Genomic DNA, 17974 nt, shown 5'->3' on the forward strand with positions numbered 1-17974 from the left:
AAACGAGAAAGGGAAGAAAAAGCAACCCCCTTGTGAAAGAGACTTGGGGAGGGGGTGAGGAAGGGAGCAGCACAAGGCACATGTCTTCCAAAACTTTAGTAAATAGCCTGGGACTCCTGCCAGATCCCCTGCAGCCTTGGTATTCTCTGACTAGCACATTGTTTTCTGCCAGAGTGTCATGATTTGAATGGAAGGCAAGAGACCCTACTAGATTAAGAAAGAGTCAGTCTCTGGTTCGATACTGATGATATACTTTTGCTCAGTAACTACAGGAAAAATCCACATTTGAAGCTACTTTGGTGCTATATGGCTCTGCTGACATGCCTGTGCAAGAGATCTTAGATACTCCATGGTAGGGAGTGAACAGGATAGACTAGATCATTTCAGGTGGGTGGGAAATGCCAGTTAGGCTGAAAAAATTTAGTTATTTTACAGGAAGAAGAATAGCCATGCTGATATCTGCATTTATATCCTTCTGCTATTTCTATCTCTCAGTTAGGGACTAGGAGAGCTGTGAGCTTCAGAGCAGACATGACATGTCATGGCTTGAAGTAAAATGCCAGTTCATTTTCCCATTTCTTTAATTCTATAGAGAGCACCACAGCCCCACTGACATTCAATAGGCAGAAAAGTTTTAGCAACATCACAAGGGCAGAAAGATCACAGATTTAAACAGTTTTCCCCTCAACTCGGGGACAGACTGACTACTCTTTTTTTTTTTTTTTTTTTTTTTTTTTTTTTTTTTTTCCCACATGTTCTCTCTGTTTTACAATGCAGTGCTGAATCAGACCTATAAGGAATTGGGTCAGGAGGCTTCTGAATAGGTCTGGATGAGCTCCTTTTGTAGCCACTTGTCCAAGGATTTTAAAGCTTTAGAATTGATCACCTGCACATGCCTCCTCTGCAAAACTGTTTCTCAAAAATGAACAGTTTTACCTAAAATTGAAACAACTGATGCATAGTCCATGCTACCTCTCTTCCAGATCTGCCAGGAAAAAATACAGGTTTTGTAAAGCTCCTTTTGTAGCTTTGACTGCAAGAATAGCTTGCTGCTGCAACGTGCTGGTATCTAAGAAAGATCCTGCCTTTATTCTGAATCAGTTCATACGATTTTTTTATATTCTCATTTGTAAGGCTACCAGAGCCTTTTTACAGAATGGACATAAAGGGAAGGGAGCCACAGTTATGTGTAGATCAAGGGAGACACTACCATGGAATCACAGGACAGCTGAGGTTGGAAGGGGGCTTTTGGAGACTATCTAGTCTAACCGCTTTCCTCAAGTGGGGTCACCTACAGCACATTGCTCGGGAGCCTGTCCAGAAGGTTTGTGAATAGCTCCGAGGAAGGAGGCTCCATAACCTCTCTGGGCAACCTGTTCTGGTGCTCAATCACCTTCACAAACAAAAAGCTTTATATTCTGGCAGGATGTGCCCGTTGCATCTTGTTCCATCACTGGGCATCTGTGAGAAGAGTCTGGACCCATCCTCTTTAAATCCTCCCTTCAGATATTTATACACATTGATAAGACCTCCCTGAGCCTTTTATTCTCCAAGCTGAACGGTCCCAGCTCTCTCAGCCCTTCCTCATGTGAGGGATGCTCTAGTCCCTTCACTATCTCAGTACCCCTTCCCTGGTCTTGCTTCGGTAGCTTCATGTAGGAGTCCAGACCTGAACACAACAGTCCAGGTGTGGCCACACTGGAGCTGAGTAGAGGGAAAGGATCACTTGCCTATGAGGATGTTACGGGAGACAGTTTTGCACTGTATTACTCAAGTCAAGCCTTGCCGAAGTCAAGATAGACAATATCCACTGCTCTCATTATCTACCCAGCCAGTCATTCCATCCGTTATCATAGAATCAGTAAGGTTGGAAGGGACCTCTGAAGATAATCTAGTCCAACCTCCCTGCTCAGCAGGCTCACCTAGAGCATGTCAGACAGGGTTGCATCCAGGCGGGCCTTGAATATCTCCAGAGAAAGAGACTCCACAACCTCTCTGGGCAACCTGTTCCCGTGGCCTGTCACTCTCACAGTGAAGAAATTCCCCCTCACGGTCAGGTGGAACTTCCTGTGCTTCAGTTTCTGCCCATTGCCTCTTGTCCTGTCACACGGGACAACTGAGAAGAGTTTGTCCCCATCCCCTTGACACCCTCCCTTCAGGTACTTACCCACACTGATAAGATCCCCCCTCGGACTTCTCTTCCGCAGGCTGAAGAGGCCCAGCTCTCGCAGCCGTTCCTCAGAGGGCAGATGCTCCAGCCTTCTGATCATCTTCGTGGCCCTACGCTGGACTCTCTCCAGTAGCTCCATGTCTCTCTTGTCCCGGGGAGCCCAGACACAGTCCTGGAGATGAGGCGTCAGCAGGGCTGAGTAGAGGGGCAGGATCACCTCCCTCAACCTGCTGGCAACACTCTTCCTAATGCAGCCCAGGATATCATTGGCCTTCTTGGCCATGAGGGCACATTGGTGGCTCATAGTCAACTTGTCATCCACCAGCAGTCCCAGGTCCTTCTCTGCAGAGCTGCTCTCCAGCAGGTCAGCCTCCAGCTTGTACTGGTGCCTAGGGTTATTTCTCCCGAGGTGCAGGACTCTGCACTTGCCCTTGTTGAACCTCATGAGGTTCCTCTCTGCCCAGCTCTCCAGCATGTCCAGGTCTCTCTGAATGGCAGCACAGCCCTCTGGTGTGTCAGGCACTCCTCCCAGCTTGGTATCATCAGCAAACTTGCGGAGGAAGCACTCCATCCCCTCATCCAGGTCACTGATGAAAAAGTTGAACAGGACAGGACCCAGTACTGAGCCCTGGGGGATGCCACTAGCCACAGGCCTCCAACTAGACTCCATGCTACTGATGATGACCCTCTGAGTTCTGCCTTTCAGCCAGTTCTCAATCCCCCTCACTGTCCACTCGTCTAACCCACACTTCCTGAGCTTATCTAGGTGGATGTTATGGGAGACAGTGTCAAAAGCCTTGCTGAAGTCAAGGTACACACCGTCCACTGCTCTGCCCTCATCTACGCAGCCAGTCATTCCATCCTAGAAGGCTCTCAGATTGGTTAAGCAGGATTTCCCCTTGGTGAATCCATGCTGGCTACTCCTGATCACCTTCTTTTCCTCCATATGTCTGGAGATGACATCCAGAATGAGCTGTTCCCACACCTTTCCAGGGATGGAGGTGAGGCTGAGCAGGCTATAGTTGCCTGGGTCCTCCTCCTTACCCTTTTTGAAGACTGGAGTGATACTGGCTTTCTTCCAGTCCTCAGGCACCTCTCCAGTTCTCCATGACTTTTCAAAAATGATGGAGAGCAGCCTGGCAACAACATCCGCCAGCTCCCTCAGTACGCTTCGTGCATCCCATCTGGGCCCATGGATTTGTGGATGTCAGGCTTGACCAGAACATCTCTAATCCTATCCTCCTCCACCAAAGGAAAGTCTTCCCTTCTCTGGACTTTCTCCCTTGCCTCCAGGCTCTGGGGTTCTTGAGGGCTGCCCTTATCAGTGAAGACTGAAGCAAAGAAGGCGTTCAGTAACTCTGCCTTCTCTGTATCCATTGTCACCAGGGACCCCGCGCCATTCAGTAGTGGGCCCACATTTTCCCTAGTTCTTCTCTTGCTGCTGATGTATTTGAAGAAGTCCTTCCTGTTGTCCTTCACATCCCTTGCCAGACTCAATTCCAACTGAGTCTTAGCCTTCCTTGCCGCATCTCTACATACTCTGACTGCATTCCTATAATTCTCCCAAGTAGCCTGTCCCCTCTTCCACATTCTATGTACTTTCTTCTGTCTGAATTTGGCCAGGAGCTTCTTGCTCACCCATGCAGGTCTCCTGCCCCCTTTGCTGGACTTCTTACTCATTGGGATGCACTGCTCTTGAGCTTGGAGGACGTGATGTTTGAATACTAGCCAGCTCTCCTGGACCACCCTTCCTTCTACTGCCTTAACCCACGAGATTCCTCCAAGTAGGTCTCTGAAGAGCCCAAAGTCCGCTCTCCTGAAGTCCAGGGTTGCAATCCTGGTTGTTGCCTTGCTTCTTTCCTGCAGGATCCTGAACTCTACCATCTCATGGTCACTGCAGCCAGGGCTGCCCCCAACCTTCACATCTCTAACTAGTCCCTCTCTGTTGGTAAGGACAAGATCTAGCAGTACACCCTTCCTCGTAGGCTCCTGCACCATTTGTGACAACAAGTTATCATCGATGCATTGCAGGAGCCTCCTGGACTGTTTGTGCCTTGCTGTGTAGTCCCTCCAGCAGATGTCAGGGTGGTTGAAGTCTCCCATGAGACTCCCATTAGGTTAGTTGAGCATGATTTCTGCTTTGCGAATCCATGCAGACTACTCCCAACCACCTTGTCCTTTGTGTGCCTGGAAATGAATCCAGAATTGTCCTCCATGTGCCTGGAAATTAATCTGGGAAATGTATCCAGGATTAGTTGTTCTATCACCTTGCTAGGGATTGAGGTGAAGCTCACTAGTATTAGTTTCCTGGTCCTCCTTCTTGCCTTTTTTGAAGACTGGAGTGATGTGTGCTTTCTTCCAGTCCTCAGCTGGACTCCTCAGCTCATCTCTTGATCACCATGACCTCTTAAAGATGACTGAGAATGATCTTGCAATGATATCAGCCGGCTCTTTTATCACTCATGACTGCATCTCATTAGGAATCATGGGCTTCTTTGTTTCCAGTTTGCTTAAGTGATCCCTAACCTGATCCTCCTCTACCAAGGGAAAGTCTTCCTTTCTCCAGACTTTGCACTCTGGTCCCTTCGGCCTCAGATTCTGAAGGGCAGTAGTGAAGACTGAGGCAAAGGGAGCATTCGGTATCTCAGGTTTTTCTGTGTCCTTTGTCACCAAGGCGCTTGCCCCATTCAGTAGTGGGCCCCCATTTTCCCCTAGTTTTCCTTTTGTTAGAGGAGTAGTTACAGAAGCCCTTCTTGTCCTTGACATTCCTCACCAGATTAAACTCCAAATGGGCCTTAGTCTTCCTAGACCCATCCTTGCATACTCAGACAGTGTCCTTCTGTTCTTCCAAGGTTATCTGTTCCTGCTTCCACCCATGGTGTACTTTCTTGTCATCTTGAGTTTTTCCAGGAGCTCCTTGTCCATCAGTGCAGGTCTCCTGTCCTCTTTGCTCAGCTTCTTGCTCACTTAGATGCACAATTCTTGAGCTTGGAGGAGGTGATCCTTGAATATCGACCAGCTTTCTTGGAAAGCCTTTTCCTTTAGAACCTTATCCCAATGAATTCTTCCAAGAGCATCCTGAAGAGGCCACAGTCTGCTCTCCTGAAGTTCAGGGTCATGATACTGCTCTCTGTCCATCTCCCTCAGGATCCTGAGCTCCACCATCTCATGATCACTGCAGCCAAGGTTACCCCTCAACCTTTCCATCCCTAACCAGCCCTACTTGCTTGCAAGTGTGAGGTCCAGCAGAACACCTCTCCTTGTTCACTTTTCTTGCACCTCTATCAGGAAGTTGTCACTAATGCTCTCTGTGAGCCTCTTGGATTGCTTGTGCCCTGTTGTGTTGTCCTTCCAGCAGGTATTGAGGTGGTTAAAGTGCCCCGTGAGGACCAGGGCCTGCAAATGTGGAGCTACTTCTAGCTGTCTGTAAAAGGCCTCATCTACTCCTTGATGTGGTGGTGGTCTAGAGCAGATACCCACAACAGTGTCACCCATGTTAGTCTGCCCCTTAATGCTTACCAGAAGCTCTCAGTCAGCCCATCGTCCACCCCATGGCAGAGCTCCATACATTCCAGCTGCCCTCATGCAAAGGATAGTTCCCCCTCTTCACCTTCTTGTCCTGTCTGTCCATCCATTGCAGCATTTCAGTTGTCTGAGCTACCCTACCATGTCTCTGTAATCCCAACAAGACATAGCCCTGCAAATGCACACAGACTTCTAATTCCTCCTGCTTATTTCCTGTGTGGCATGCATTAGGGCACAGGCACTTCAGAGACACACCCAAGTGTGCTGATTTGCCAGAGTCAGAGAGGCTTTTCCATACTAATGTCTTGTAGGTACTTCATTCTCTACATACAGATGCAGCAGATACCCCCACTTAAGTCCTATTTTGTTGACTGTTGAGAGTTCCCTGTAACTCTCTCCACCATCATTCCTAATTTAAAGTCCTCTTTACCAGGTCAGGCAGCCTGTTGGTAAAGATGGTTTTTGCCCCACCTGGTGAAGTGGTTCCTGTCTCTCCCAAGTAGCCTGGGATATTCTAACAGGGTCCAGAGGTGATAAAAAAACAGAACCTTGTTGCCAGCACCAGCTGCACAACCTATTGTTGACTCGTAGTATCCATCCATCCATTCCTCCTCACATTTTTCACTCTTCTTTGTAAGATTGCAGAGAAAGGCACCTGGGTCCCTATACCTTTGACTGCTGCACCCAGAGCTCCCAAGTCACATTTGATACTTCATGTTGTCCTTGGTAGTATCATTGGTGCCCAGATGGAAGAGCAGCAGGGGGTAATAGTCAAAGGGATGGGCAAACCTCAGCAGACTCTCCACCTATCTCAGATTCAAGCCACTAGCAAGCAGCAAACCACTTGATGAAAGGTCAGGTTGGCAGATGGGTGCCTCTGTCCCCCACAGCAGGGAGTCATCCACTACTATCACCTGCTGCTTCCTCCAACATGGCTGCTCTTGCATGGCTCAGGGTCCATCAGCCCATATGCTTTGCTTGAAAGTATGTCCTCTCCTTCTCAGCTTTGAGGGCAGTGAGCCTATTCTATAACTGCAAGCCTTCAGTAGGAACAGGAGCCTTTCTCCTGGTACAAAGAGTCACCAGCTTCCAGCGTTCACCTTCTTTGGAGTTTCCACTTACCATGCTGCTAGGCATGGACTCTGCCTGTGTCTCCACTCCAGCTGGGGTTCTTGAAGCTGTAGGGTCTCCAAGAAGATATTGTCCATCTCTCTCTCCTCTCATCTCTCTGATATGCAGGCTGATATGGAGCCTGCTGTCCTCCTCCTGTAATTCCTTCAGTTGGTGACACAGCTCTTCTACAGCAGCACACCTCCGACAGGAAGGAGGACCCGCTGCCCCAGCCTCCCTGCAGCCTGAGACTTGCAGAGCTGCATCCTCCATTAGAAGCTCAGTCTGGGTCAAAGCCTCTGACATGGCAAGTGGAGCTACTCCCACAGCCGCTGAGGAACAGGCACTGTGATGCATCAGAACCACATCTGAGGATGTGTATGCAAGTCTGAACTGAGCTGAGGACTCCTTCTTTACAAACTGCTGCATCTGTTGGCTGTGTTCTGGGCCTTATGCCCTTGAACAAAGGGTGCTTGATCCTCCCTAATCAAGTATTTACCGTTCCCCTTCTGACAATCAGATGTTCCAGAAACTATACAGAATATTTTATAGTATTTCTTCTAGAGAGGAGTTACTGAAGGCTGTGATGGATATTAATGGGCTGTAGTGAGTTATCTTGGTGTTATGTTTTCTGCAAAACTGTGAATTAATCTCACAACAGGCAATGATTTAGAATAATAAAAATAATTACAGAGTTTGGTATCTGCCGATTGCTCTGGCCATTTCTTGATTGAAGTTTATGGTGAACACAGTACCCAAATGGATTGTCTAAAATACAAAAATCTATTTTCAAAATGATAGCAATAGATGCAATAGTCTTTCTAGGCAAATGGGACAAGCCTGATGGGTGCAGAATGCAAAATAAGATGTGACGTAAAAAGAACTGGTAGTTTGTAGATGTTCTGAATACAAGAGCAGGTGTCATTCATGAAACCTCCTTTGTGTCTGACTATTCTTCTTCTTTCTCCTCTCCCCATGGTGGTCTGGGAATTTAGCATGTTCCCAGAACCCAGGCTGATCCTTGTGTCACAACATTAATGGGATAAGGATGTTAGGCTTGTTTCTTTTCCCACATATGCATCTGCAAATAGGAATATATCTGTGGAAGTTCTTCCACTGTAAAATATAAAAACAATATAGGTGAAAGCATGCTCAGAGCCTCCCTGTTTTAAATAGCGGCTCTTATGTGTGTCTGCCGGCTTTGGACTGCATGGTAGAAGTTGATGAAGTTTTAATGAGATTTCCCTTCCTTAAGTTTCTAATAAGCTCAAATTAATGGTGGCTTCATGCTATGATTGGGTGAAAGAGAAGCGCAGTAAAAAACATTACTGGTCATATCTGCAAGACCACCATTCTCCTGGGGTGAAGGGCAAAATTTTCATCAGGAGTTGCCTCTCTGTGCTAGAGAAATGGCAGTTTTTCAGGGATTTAAGTGTGGCGTATTGCTAGTCTCCTGGGAGAGGGGAAAAAAGAAATGCTATACATTGTATGTCTGTCAAAGCCCCTGACAGGACTTTGACCTGAATTTGTATGAACAACCAGTGGGAAACAGGGCTTTTTCCTTCATTTCAAGCTTTGCACTGTTCCTGTGTGTGTGTGTGTATGGCTCCGTATTTGTATTAGCACAAACATTTCTGCTGGATGTGTGTTTCCATGTCAGTACACAGCTGGGTACGGATGAGCACCAGCATCTGGGCATTGTGGTGCACTGATGTGCATTGAGGGGAGATACGGGCATACATTTCTCACAGCCTTTCTAGGTGTCTACGTGAATGTTTGTTCCTTTTCATCTGTGGATGTGCTTGGGTGTGTTTTGTGTGGTTATGCTACATAGGTGCATATTTGCATAAGCCCACGAGAGCTCTAAGTAAACTTGCCTATAAATCTGAGAAACGTTTCTGCAAGAAGCGTCGGGGTACACGGGTGTTTCTCGCCATCAGAGAGGGGAGAGGAGTGGGGTTTGCATTTCTGCACTGTGTGAGTATGGGGGCATGGATGCAACATGTCTGTTGGAGGGCTGCACATTTGCATGATCTTTTGCTCTCTAATGGTTGTTTTTTTGTCTTGCTTCTTGTGCAATTGCGGCTCTGTTTTGGCTGTTATGTTTGTCACTGCAGTCATCGCCAGTCATGGAGGAAAAGGTAAATCCTATTGCTGCATCTTAACTTTGTTAATCTTCGTTTTGGAGGTTGTGGTTGAGTGCCAACAGTGTGATGCTGGGAACGTACTGTACCGGCCTGTTTGCCATCTCTGCCTACTAATATCCGTGTTAGAATTGCTCATACAGGTGACAGTTTGTCAGGCTGATGCAAGGGAAGCCAGCAAGCTGCTGCATTAGTATGTCAGGAAGAATCTTGTGCACTCAAAATCAGAAGATGCTGAATTTCAATCCCAAATCGGTCCCGTGCGATCAGATGTTTTACATTTTCCATCCCTGAATGTTTAAAGGTCTTTTCTCCTTTAAGTTACCATACAATACAAAGCATCTGTGTTTTTCTGAGCAGGACAGAGATGGATGCTGTTGTTGGTGACTCTCAGAAGACACTTCTGACTTCAGCCTAGGCAATAGGTCCTCTGCCCTGAGCCTACAAAGAGAACAATTATCATCTTCGAGTGCTGGCAAACAAACAGTTCTGTTATGTTTTATAAGCTTCAGGATGTTGCTGAAAAAGCATCCTGATCCCATGTTTTGTCTACTGTAAACCTTTTTTTTTGAGGAGTTTGACATTTACTATATAAATATAAAGCAGACCTAATACATTTTTAAAAGTCTCTCTATATGGGGAAGAATTTGGTTTATGAAGGCGCTCCAAAGGGCTGTAGTGAGCACTCAAAATTTAGACCAGCCTTGAGGATACTCTAAACTACTTTAAAACCAGATTGGTAAAGTCATCCCCAGGACCGGAAAGCTACAGTTATCTCTTCTCCAGATTGTGTCCTTCCCCCTTCTCCATAAGGTGGAGAAGGGACAGGAAAGTATTAACAAAGCATCTTGGCAAGGAAATTCTGAAAGCAGTTTTCCTAACAATCTGCATTACAGTGCCTCCCTGAAGATCCTACGGATTCTGATGCTACCGAGACTGTGCACCTCTGTGCTTTGTTCAGGCAGAGTTCATGCATTCACTGCACACTGAGTACTGCATCCTCTTCCATCTTAACTGTGTATGTTTGCATAGGAATGTAAAATTAAAGGGGAAGTATAGTTTAATGTTTCTGTCAGCATGTGTAGGTGATGGCTAAATTTTTAAGAAATGGCAATGCAGCCAGTGAGTTTTGTTAAGCCATCCCAGTGTAGCATCAAAAAGTATTTGTAGCATACTGTTAGGTATTCTCTGTGCACCATTTATTTTGTAGAAAATATACTCCTTTTAGAAATGTTTTAGAGAATTACAGGAGCTTTTTTCCACTTACTTTTTTCTCCACCTGTGAAGCATGACTCCCTTAGGACCATCATCCTAACTTGAAAAGGGGGAAATGTATGGAACTAACATTTAAAACAGCTCCAAAAATGGCTTAAAAATATTTGGTTTTCTTCCTGAGCAGAGTGATTCTGTAAAAACAGGATCATTGGGACTTTTGGGACATTATATCACTAATCATAAAACAAGGAATCTTCCCTCTTCGTGGCATAAAGCTCCAATTTCTACTTTTGAATCTTTTCATGGTCTCTTGCACCTACTTGACTAGAGCTTATTGTGGGCTTTAGATCAGTATGGTGACAAGGGTGAAGATTTAATATCAGGGGAAGAAAGTTTCACTAGTGAGTTATTTACAAAGTAAAACACATTTGCAACTCCTTAAGGTCTTGGAATGATAGCAGTAGGATCAGAAGAGGTAGCAAGAAAGTCAGAATAAATACAGTTTGTTACAAATCTGTCATCCTGACATATTTGGAGCTGGTATAAATGGCAGGATAGAGATAATTAATCAGTATTTAAGCAAACGACAGTGGAGTATTTTAATACAATCATGGAATCAGTAAGGTTGGAAGATCTCTGGAGATCATCTAGTCCAACTTCCCTGCTCAGCAGGGTCACCTAGAGCACGTCAGACAGGGTTGCATCCAGGCGGGCCTTGAATATCTCCAGAGAAAGAGACTCCACAGCCTCTCTGGGCAACCTGTTCCCGTGGCCTGTCACTCTCACAGTGAAGAAATTCCCCCTCATGGTCAGGTGGAACTTCCTGTGCTTCAGTTTCTGCCCATTGCCTCTTGTCCTGTCACAAGGTACAACTGAAAAGAGTTTGTCCCCATCCCCTTGACACCCTCCCTTCAGGTTCTTATCCACACTGATAAGATCCCCCCTCGGACTTCTCTTCCGCAGGCTGAAGAGGCCCAGCTCTCACAGCCGTTCCTCAGAGGGCAGATGCTCCAGCCTTCTGATCATCTTTGTAGTCCTACACTGGACTCTCTCCAGTAGCTCCATGTCTCTCTTGTACTATTTGCTATAACTCTGCAGTGACTTTTGATTTCAAAAAGTAGCAAGCACCGTATAGGCATTCCTTCTGAGTGGAAAGGCTGAAAGGAAACTGATAATCCCAATTACACATGTATCTGTTGACAGATGATTGTATCTACTCTGTAAACCAAACTAAGCTTATTCAGGTTGTGTCTGTGATTAGTGATCCTTTAAAGTCTACATTTATGTGCTGCCTTTGTAAGAGAATTTGTCCATTTTCTCTGAAACTGCCATGTATGAATCTTTAGGATCTTCAGGAGAAGATTTAAATGCAGATTCTTAGGAAAAGTGCATCCAAAATTTCCTTGCTGAGCTTCGTGGGAAACACTTTTCTACCCTTTCTGCCTGTCACAGATGGGCCATAGCAAGCAATTATTCCTCACCATGAGCTACACGGGCATGTCAGCACAGTGCCTTAGGTCAATGAGAAAATGAGGAGGGAACGGCTGGGCATTTTGATTTTTCTGCACAAACATTGTTTCTTCTGTTCACACTCTGCCCTTTTCTCTGTAAATGAGCTGGCCCTTGCATCAGCCTCTGTGTTAGTGCATTTGCACTGGTCCCAGGGGGTTTTCGGTTTTGTTGCAGTCATTTTCATGCAAGGTCACAAGAGGAGCAGTTGTAACGGTTGCTTAGCCAGGTCTCAGGAGAAAAAATCTCTGTGTCTAGGAGCAGCGTCCCACAGCATCAACATGGAGCCCTACGGGAAAGGGAAATGTATCTGCGTTTGAGAGGGGACTCTTTACTACTGCCCTGTTCCTGGTGTAGTAACTCAAACAAGCCCATCTGCTTAGTTTGCTTTTGAAGTCTCAATATTGATTTGTTAGGCAAATCTGTTCACCTTTCACACAGCCAAACATTTGTTTGCATAGCAATTAGACCAGTGCTGATGATCATTAAAGAAAAGACACATTACGGTCTAGTGTTACTAATCCTGGTGTACAGATGGGAAGATTTTACCTCTTCCTATACCAGTAAGTGGGAAATAGAGCAAAGGGGGAATAGAGCCATAAAGGAATTGGTAGAGTATCATTACTGAACTCCTTTGTGGGTACATGTCACACAGAGGATCAGCTTTGTTTGTCGCTACAGTACCCCTGGAACCCAGCTCGTGGAGACTGCTGAGGAGATTTGCTGAGCGAATGTCTGCTCCAGTCCCTGCAGGCCTGCTTCCCTTGTTACAAAAAGCAGTGCTGGTTTTGGCTTGCTGCTGCAGCTTTTTCCACTTCCGCTGCTTGCTCTAGATTTTCTTCCATTGGAACTTAGTCTTAAAATCTGTGCCAGCTGATATATTCACAGTCAAACCCAAAGCTAGCTAGTCACCTACAATTGCCAGAGAAAATGAGAGGTGAAGGAAACATCATTGCAGACATCTTACCATATGACTGATATGTTCGTTTATGTATTCATTTGCGTCCTGAATTTTGGATGGATTGTAACATGAATACAGAGAGGTGATCGGAGAATGCAATTGTTACTTTCCTTCCTTAAGTAATTTGATTAGTGACTTTCTATCTGAAGTAGTCCAAAAGTCTGATTTCTGCTGTTGGAGCAAACCAGATTTGGGATATACAGAAGTGCCATGTAGGTGACACTCAATTAAGCCTCCTTCGTGACTCAGTGATGAGATCTCTAGGATCTATGGGAGCTCTGAGGTGTCAGCTGCATGGTATTCACAAAGAGAGTTGTTTGCTTTGGCTTATTTTCCTACAATGCCTTCTATTTCTTAGAGCATACGTTAACTTAAATTGACTCACAGTCCCTTGCACTTTTTCATTCCCCTGGAATCTTTCATACTGACCATGAAGTCAGTTGTGCCTGTTGTGGTCTCCTGGCCCCTTTCCCCTTCTATAGGGTCTCCCCAGGAAGATGTACAGCTCTAGCACTAGCCACCATGGGACTGAGTAGACAACACCATGGAAGTGTGGGTGTTTGGAGTCCACACAGCTGTTGAGTGAGGGGCAGGAGTGCAATTTGATTTCTGGTGACTAATATTTCACATGAGCTAGTGTGTGGTTTCTTTCCTGTAAGAACCTTGTGAGTGGCTAACTGGTTACTTTCCCCCACCCCTCTGTTTCTCTTTTTAGCAGGAAGGAACGTCCTAACTCTCTGAACGTCTTCCCCCTCGCGGATGGAATGGTACGTGGGCAGATAGGGGCCAAGATCGTCCCAACACTGGACCACTGGCACCTGAGTGACCTCGGCCAGCTGCAGTCCAACTCCAGCTACAAGGTTTTATAGACCATCACGGAGCAAGGGTTTCCCGCTCTCCAACTGTCGATAGCATCCCATGTTCTCATTAAGACAGAGACCAGTCTGTGTCCATAACCCTTTGCAGCCTCTCCCTCCTGGGCATCTACTCTTTCTAGTAGTGTGCTGTAGGTGGGAGGCCAGCGTTTTGCAGATCTGACGAATGGGGGGGGGGGAATTTGACAGCTCCTCATGCTTCTTGTCATCTTCTCATCTCAGTGTTAATCTCTCTTACTTGCCTGGACCCAAGTGGAAAAGAGTGTGCGGGGAGGCAGTTAGGCATTTAGAGAAGATAAGTCCATTGCTTTTTATAGCGTATTTGGGAGAGGAAACGGTGGAACCTGTCCACCTCCTCTGTTTATAAGAGCAATGCTTCTGCACCTCAGCTGGGACCAGGCATTGGGTTGCATTTGCTCTCCAGTGTTTGTCCTTTCTGACTGATAACAGTTATGGACTTACGATCTTCAGTAAAAAGGGGTCCTAATCCTATCTGGATACCTAAGTCTTACACTACACTTCAGGTATTTCATTTCCTTACATACTTAGTTTGTTGCTCTAAACTTGCATTGTGTCACCTTCAATACGCTGCCTTCTGCACTGTGGCTTGCCAGAAACCTCACAGCATTGCACCTGTGCTGGAGCAGCTGCATTGTCCCACCTGTTGCTTGTGATGCTCTGTTCTACCTTTCAGAGACTGTATTGAGCCCCAGGATCCAGAAGTTGTACTCTTAGTTGACAGCTCTGTGCATTGAACATGAAGCAGCAGCTTCTATTTTTAACTCTGCTTTTGGAAAGCAGCAAGGCCCAGCATAGTGCAGACCTTAACACTGCATCAACCCTCTGGCTGTTGCAAAAGTTGAAAATCTAAAGGCATGATATGGGCATAAGCAAGATCCTTGGGTAGGATGGAGACTGTTCTCGGACCCAAAGATTAGTGTTAGAAGTGCACAGATTTGTGAGATGCTACGTTTCCCAAAATGTCTATCAGGTCCTACAATAATTTCTGGCGTGTGGTTCCTGAAATTAGGGAGTAGCAATACCACAGTGCAATGATACAATCAAGGAGTGGGAAATGAAAATACAGTATGAACATTTTTCTTCAAGCAGGGCAGTGCTCTGCCAACGCTGCACTGCTACAAGGACATGTGCAGCAACCAAAAGTTACAGAGACTGTTCTGCTTCCAGTTCTGGAGTTAGTTTATTCCTTGGGATCTCCAGACAGTGCTGTACTGAATGGTGTAAACACACCCCAGAGCTCTCTATTGATTAGGCGTGTGCAGTACAGGTTAGCTTTTGGAAGAGAGCTAGGAGAAAGCTGGAGTTAGATCCATCTTCCATAGACTTGCTAAGGCTTAATTCAGCTGCATCATTGCGGAGCCTCTAAAAGCTTTTTAGTAAGTGTTGAGTAGTACTCAACAGTCATTCAGTGTCAACATTGCAGGAGAATATGACAGGAATTCAGATAAATTAAACGTTTTGATTTCTATATTCAGATAATGGGTTCCTGACTCTTTGTAATCTGTTGTCAGGCCAAAAATCCATTTCTAGTTACAGGAGAACATTGTGTGGAGGTACTAGTGTGCTGCTCTGGGTCTACCTAACAGGTAGTGCAGGGCTTGCTGTTGGTGCTTGTTAGGGAAATTTGGATCTAGACACTGGGTTTTAGGAGACTAACTAATAGGTGCAGTTGGAGTGCTTGGGCTATGGAAAACTCGGATGGATAGTTTATTACGGTGGCTTTCCTAAGAGTTTGGAGCAAGCATATGAATAATTAAAGGGAATGATTGATGGACTTACTAGATTTGCAATTTGGAATGGAGATTTTCTTCCTGCAAACTTCTTATGCACTCTCTGACTGAAATGCTGTTTCTTAAATATTTTGCATGGCTGAAATCTCAGCTTTACTGCTGATGTGCTCCTCTTCTCTTCCTCAGCAGCTCTGATACTTCGCTGTCAACTAAATACACGTAACTCACCTTCCCAAAGTGTGTATCCTGAATCTTCTGACTAGTTTTCCTTCTCCAGGGGTGATACTGTAGTTATTACCTTAAGTGTCCTTACATACCTATTATTACTATATTTTGTTTTGATTTCTGTCATTATATTATTTTATTTTTACATTCAGTTGTACCTTTATTTTATGTAATGTTTTGGAGATGAAAGTCTTTAACGTTTTTGTTTTTATGTACTATGCTTTCAGTGTTGTAACCATACAGTTGTGGCTACTCATGGTGACATATGACTGCTATGAATGTTGGGCCTTTGCAATGCATTTTGGAGGTCACTACTACACATTTGATGTTTAGGAGGTTGACAGGTATGGCTGTAGGTAAGTGGTGGTTATGGAGAGTATTCTTTGGGTGAGCTATGGGTTATGGAGAATGCCTCCTCAGCTGTAGAGAAGAGCTGTGGACTTAGCGGAATATGTAGTATTAATATAGCACTCAGGAAAATAGAAAGACGATTCAGCGAAGTCTAGTAGAGCTTCTGGATTGTTAAGAGGAGTGCTTTGGTAGTATTTACAGTCTGAGAGTGGATTTCTCCAAAGCAGGCTATTAAGTATATGAAGGACATTTTGTAGGTAAATGTAAAATTCAGATATATAACCGAAGGGTAAGCGTAAGATCAGAGTGACTGTCACTGGTGAGTTCTGGTTGAGGAGAAGAGTAAGTAAAGAAATTACCGAGTATGTTTCTGATACAAATATAACCCTATAGGCACTGATGATACAGCATTTCTGAATGACATCTAGTTCCTAAGAATAAGGAATGACACTGGACCCAGCTGAGTGTCTGTTTTACAGTGTGAAGATCCTCACAGGCTGTGGTTATCCTGTAGACATAGAGGAGGTACGGGACCATCTCAGTTCCATACAGGAGAAGTTTTGTTTGTGGGAAAGAGGTTTTACAATTGTACTTTACACTCGGTGCTCTTTGTCCCTTTGTAAATTAGACAGCACAGCAGGCAGATTGCAGCTGAAGTAGCACAAGGCTCACTGGGTCATATTTATTCTGGTTTGATTTTTTTTTCTTTACACATTAGAAAAATAGCTCCTGGAACAGGAATATGAAGTAGAGGTGGGAAGTGTGTTTTTCCACATGTAGCAGCCTAAGTAGAATGTCCCCATCTCAGTTTTGTTGCTAAAAAACAGCAAAAGTGCTGGGAGATGATTTGAAAGTCCGTGCAGGAATATGATGTTGTTTGGATTGACAATCCAAGAACAATATACAAAAAATAGGGATCATATTTAATGGTAATGTAGTTTTAAAATATATCATTCCTGGTATAAAGGCACAGATGCAGTGTAAAACCTCTGACTTCCCTAGTGCAATATACAGCAGGATATTTTAAGATCAAACACACAGAGGACAGTCTAAAGGAATATGTTAATAAGACTCCATTTTTTTAAGAAAAAGAAAAAAGATGGCTGCAAAGGGTTAAGTCACCATTTTTTAGTCTTCTCTCTCATTCCATTTTGAATTTTTTTGTCATGTTATGAAGTTGTTATTAGAACAACGGAATGAAACTTCCAAATTAGTGAAGTGAAACAGCATCACAGCTCCAAGGCTAGGAGGCATGAAGCAGCTTCTGAGCAGAATCAGAAGCTTTCTATCAATTGCACAGGAGAAGAGAGGCAAGTAGTAAAGATTGTAGCTGGGTCTGCATGTGCAGCTACTGAACATCACCGCACCCTATTGCAACTCATTATCATGTATAACTCTGAAAATTTATTTTGTCGTCTCCCTGCGGGGAGTAATTAGAGTGGGTTGCCGTGAAGAACAGGAAGCTCTCATTTGGGTCTGGGAGTGATTACTTCATTGGTTAGGAAGTTCATTGCCGGGTTGTGAAGCAGTCCCGCTTTAATTGACAAACAAGGGTCACAGTGTAAAATGCTGGCAGAGTCCAGAAAGCCTCGCCTGTTTTTCGGGAGGTGGTATTGCGAGAAATGGGGCTGTCATGTCTGCAAATCTGAGACCCATTTGTGCACATTTCCCACTGGAAATCCATCTCATGTGTTAATTTGTAAACTTCTGATTTTTGAATTCTTGGGTCTTCTGTCATTTTAAAGTGGGGAGATCATAGCTGGTTCTGCTCTGTTGTCAAGCTGGATCCATGCCTGGCTGGCTTCTGGGTAAAGTGACAGGTGGACATAGGTCTCCCTGCTAACAAACTCAGACCATCGCAGCTTGGTATCCACTTTGCTTCTGCAGTTTAGTGTCAAAAATACTTCTCTGTTCTGTCAAAGTGCTAGCACCGCAGTTGTTGTAATGGCTTAGAGTAATGACAGCATCCTCTGAAAGGCCAATTCAGATCTTTACCAAGCAGTATCTGTGTTGCCTTTCGCTCTTGGAAAACGTTGGTCTGGCTTACCATAAGTGCTAAAACGCTTCAGCTTCCAATGTAGTCAGTGGAAGTTGCAGGTGCTTTTCACCTTTGATAAGGCCATCTTCCTTGAGATGCA

General features: G+C 45.0%; 1 protein-coding gene across 20 annotated transcripts in view; it reads left to right on the forward strand.

Moving 5' to 3' along the window:
• Positions 1-17974, forward strand: part of MAPK8IP3 (mitogen-activated protein kinase 8 interacting protein 3) — an 86326-nt gene that overhangs the window by 27207 nt on the left and 41145 nt on the right. For 10 of the 20 annotated variants that reach the window (XR_009959949.1, XM_062588005.1, XM_062588015.1 and 7 more), the window contains exons 5-6: positions 8923-8946; positions 13350-13401. Coding sequence is in view for 18 of the 20 variants with exons in the window: in XM_062588005.1 (XP_062443989.1) it covers positions 8923-8946; positions 13350-13401 (76 nt within the window). In the remaining 2 variants the exon portion in view is untranslated. The other 10 variants (XM_062588012.1, XM_062588024.1, XM_062588018.1 and 7 more) reach the window with 6 other exon arrangements.

Source organism: Rhea pennata, chromosome 15 (assembly GCF_028389875.1).
Source record: "Rhea pennata isolate bPtePen1 chromosome 15, bPtePen1.pri, whole genome shotgun sequence".
NCBI classification, from domain to species: domain Eukaryota; kingdom Metazoa; phylum Chordata; class Aves; order Rheiformes; family Rheidae; genus Rhea; species Rhea pennata.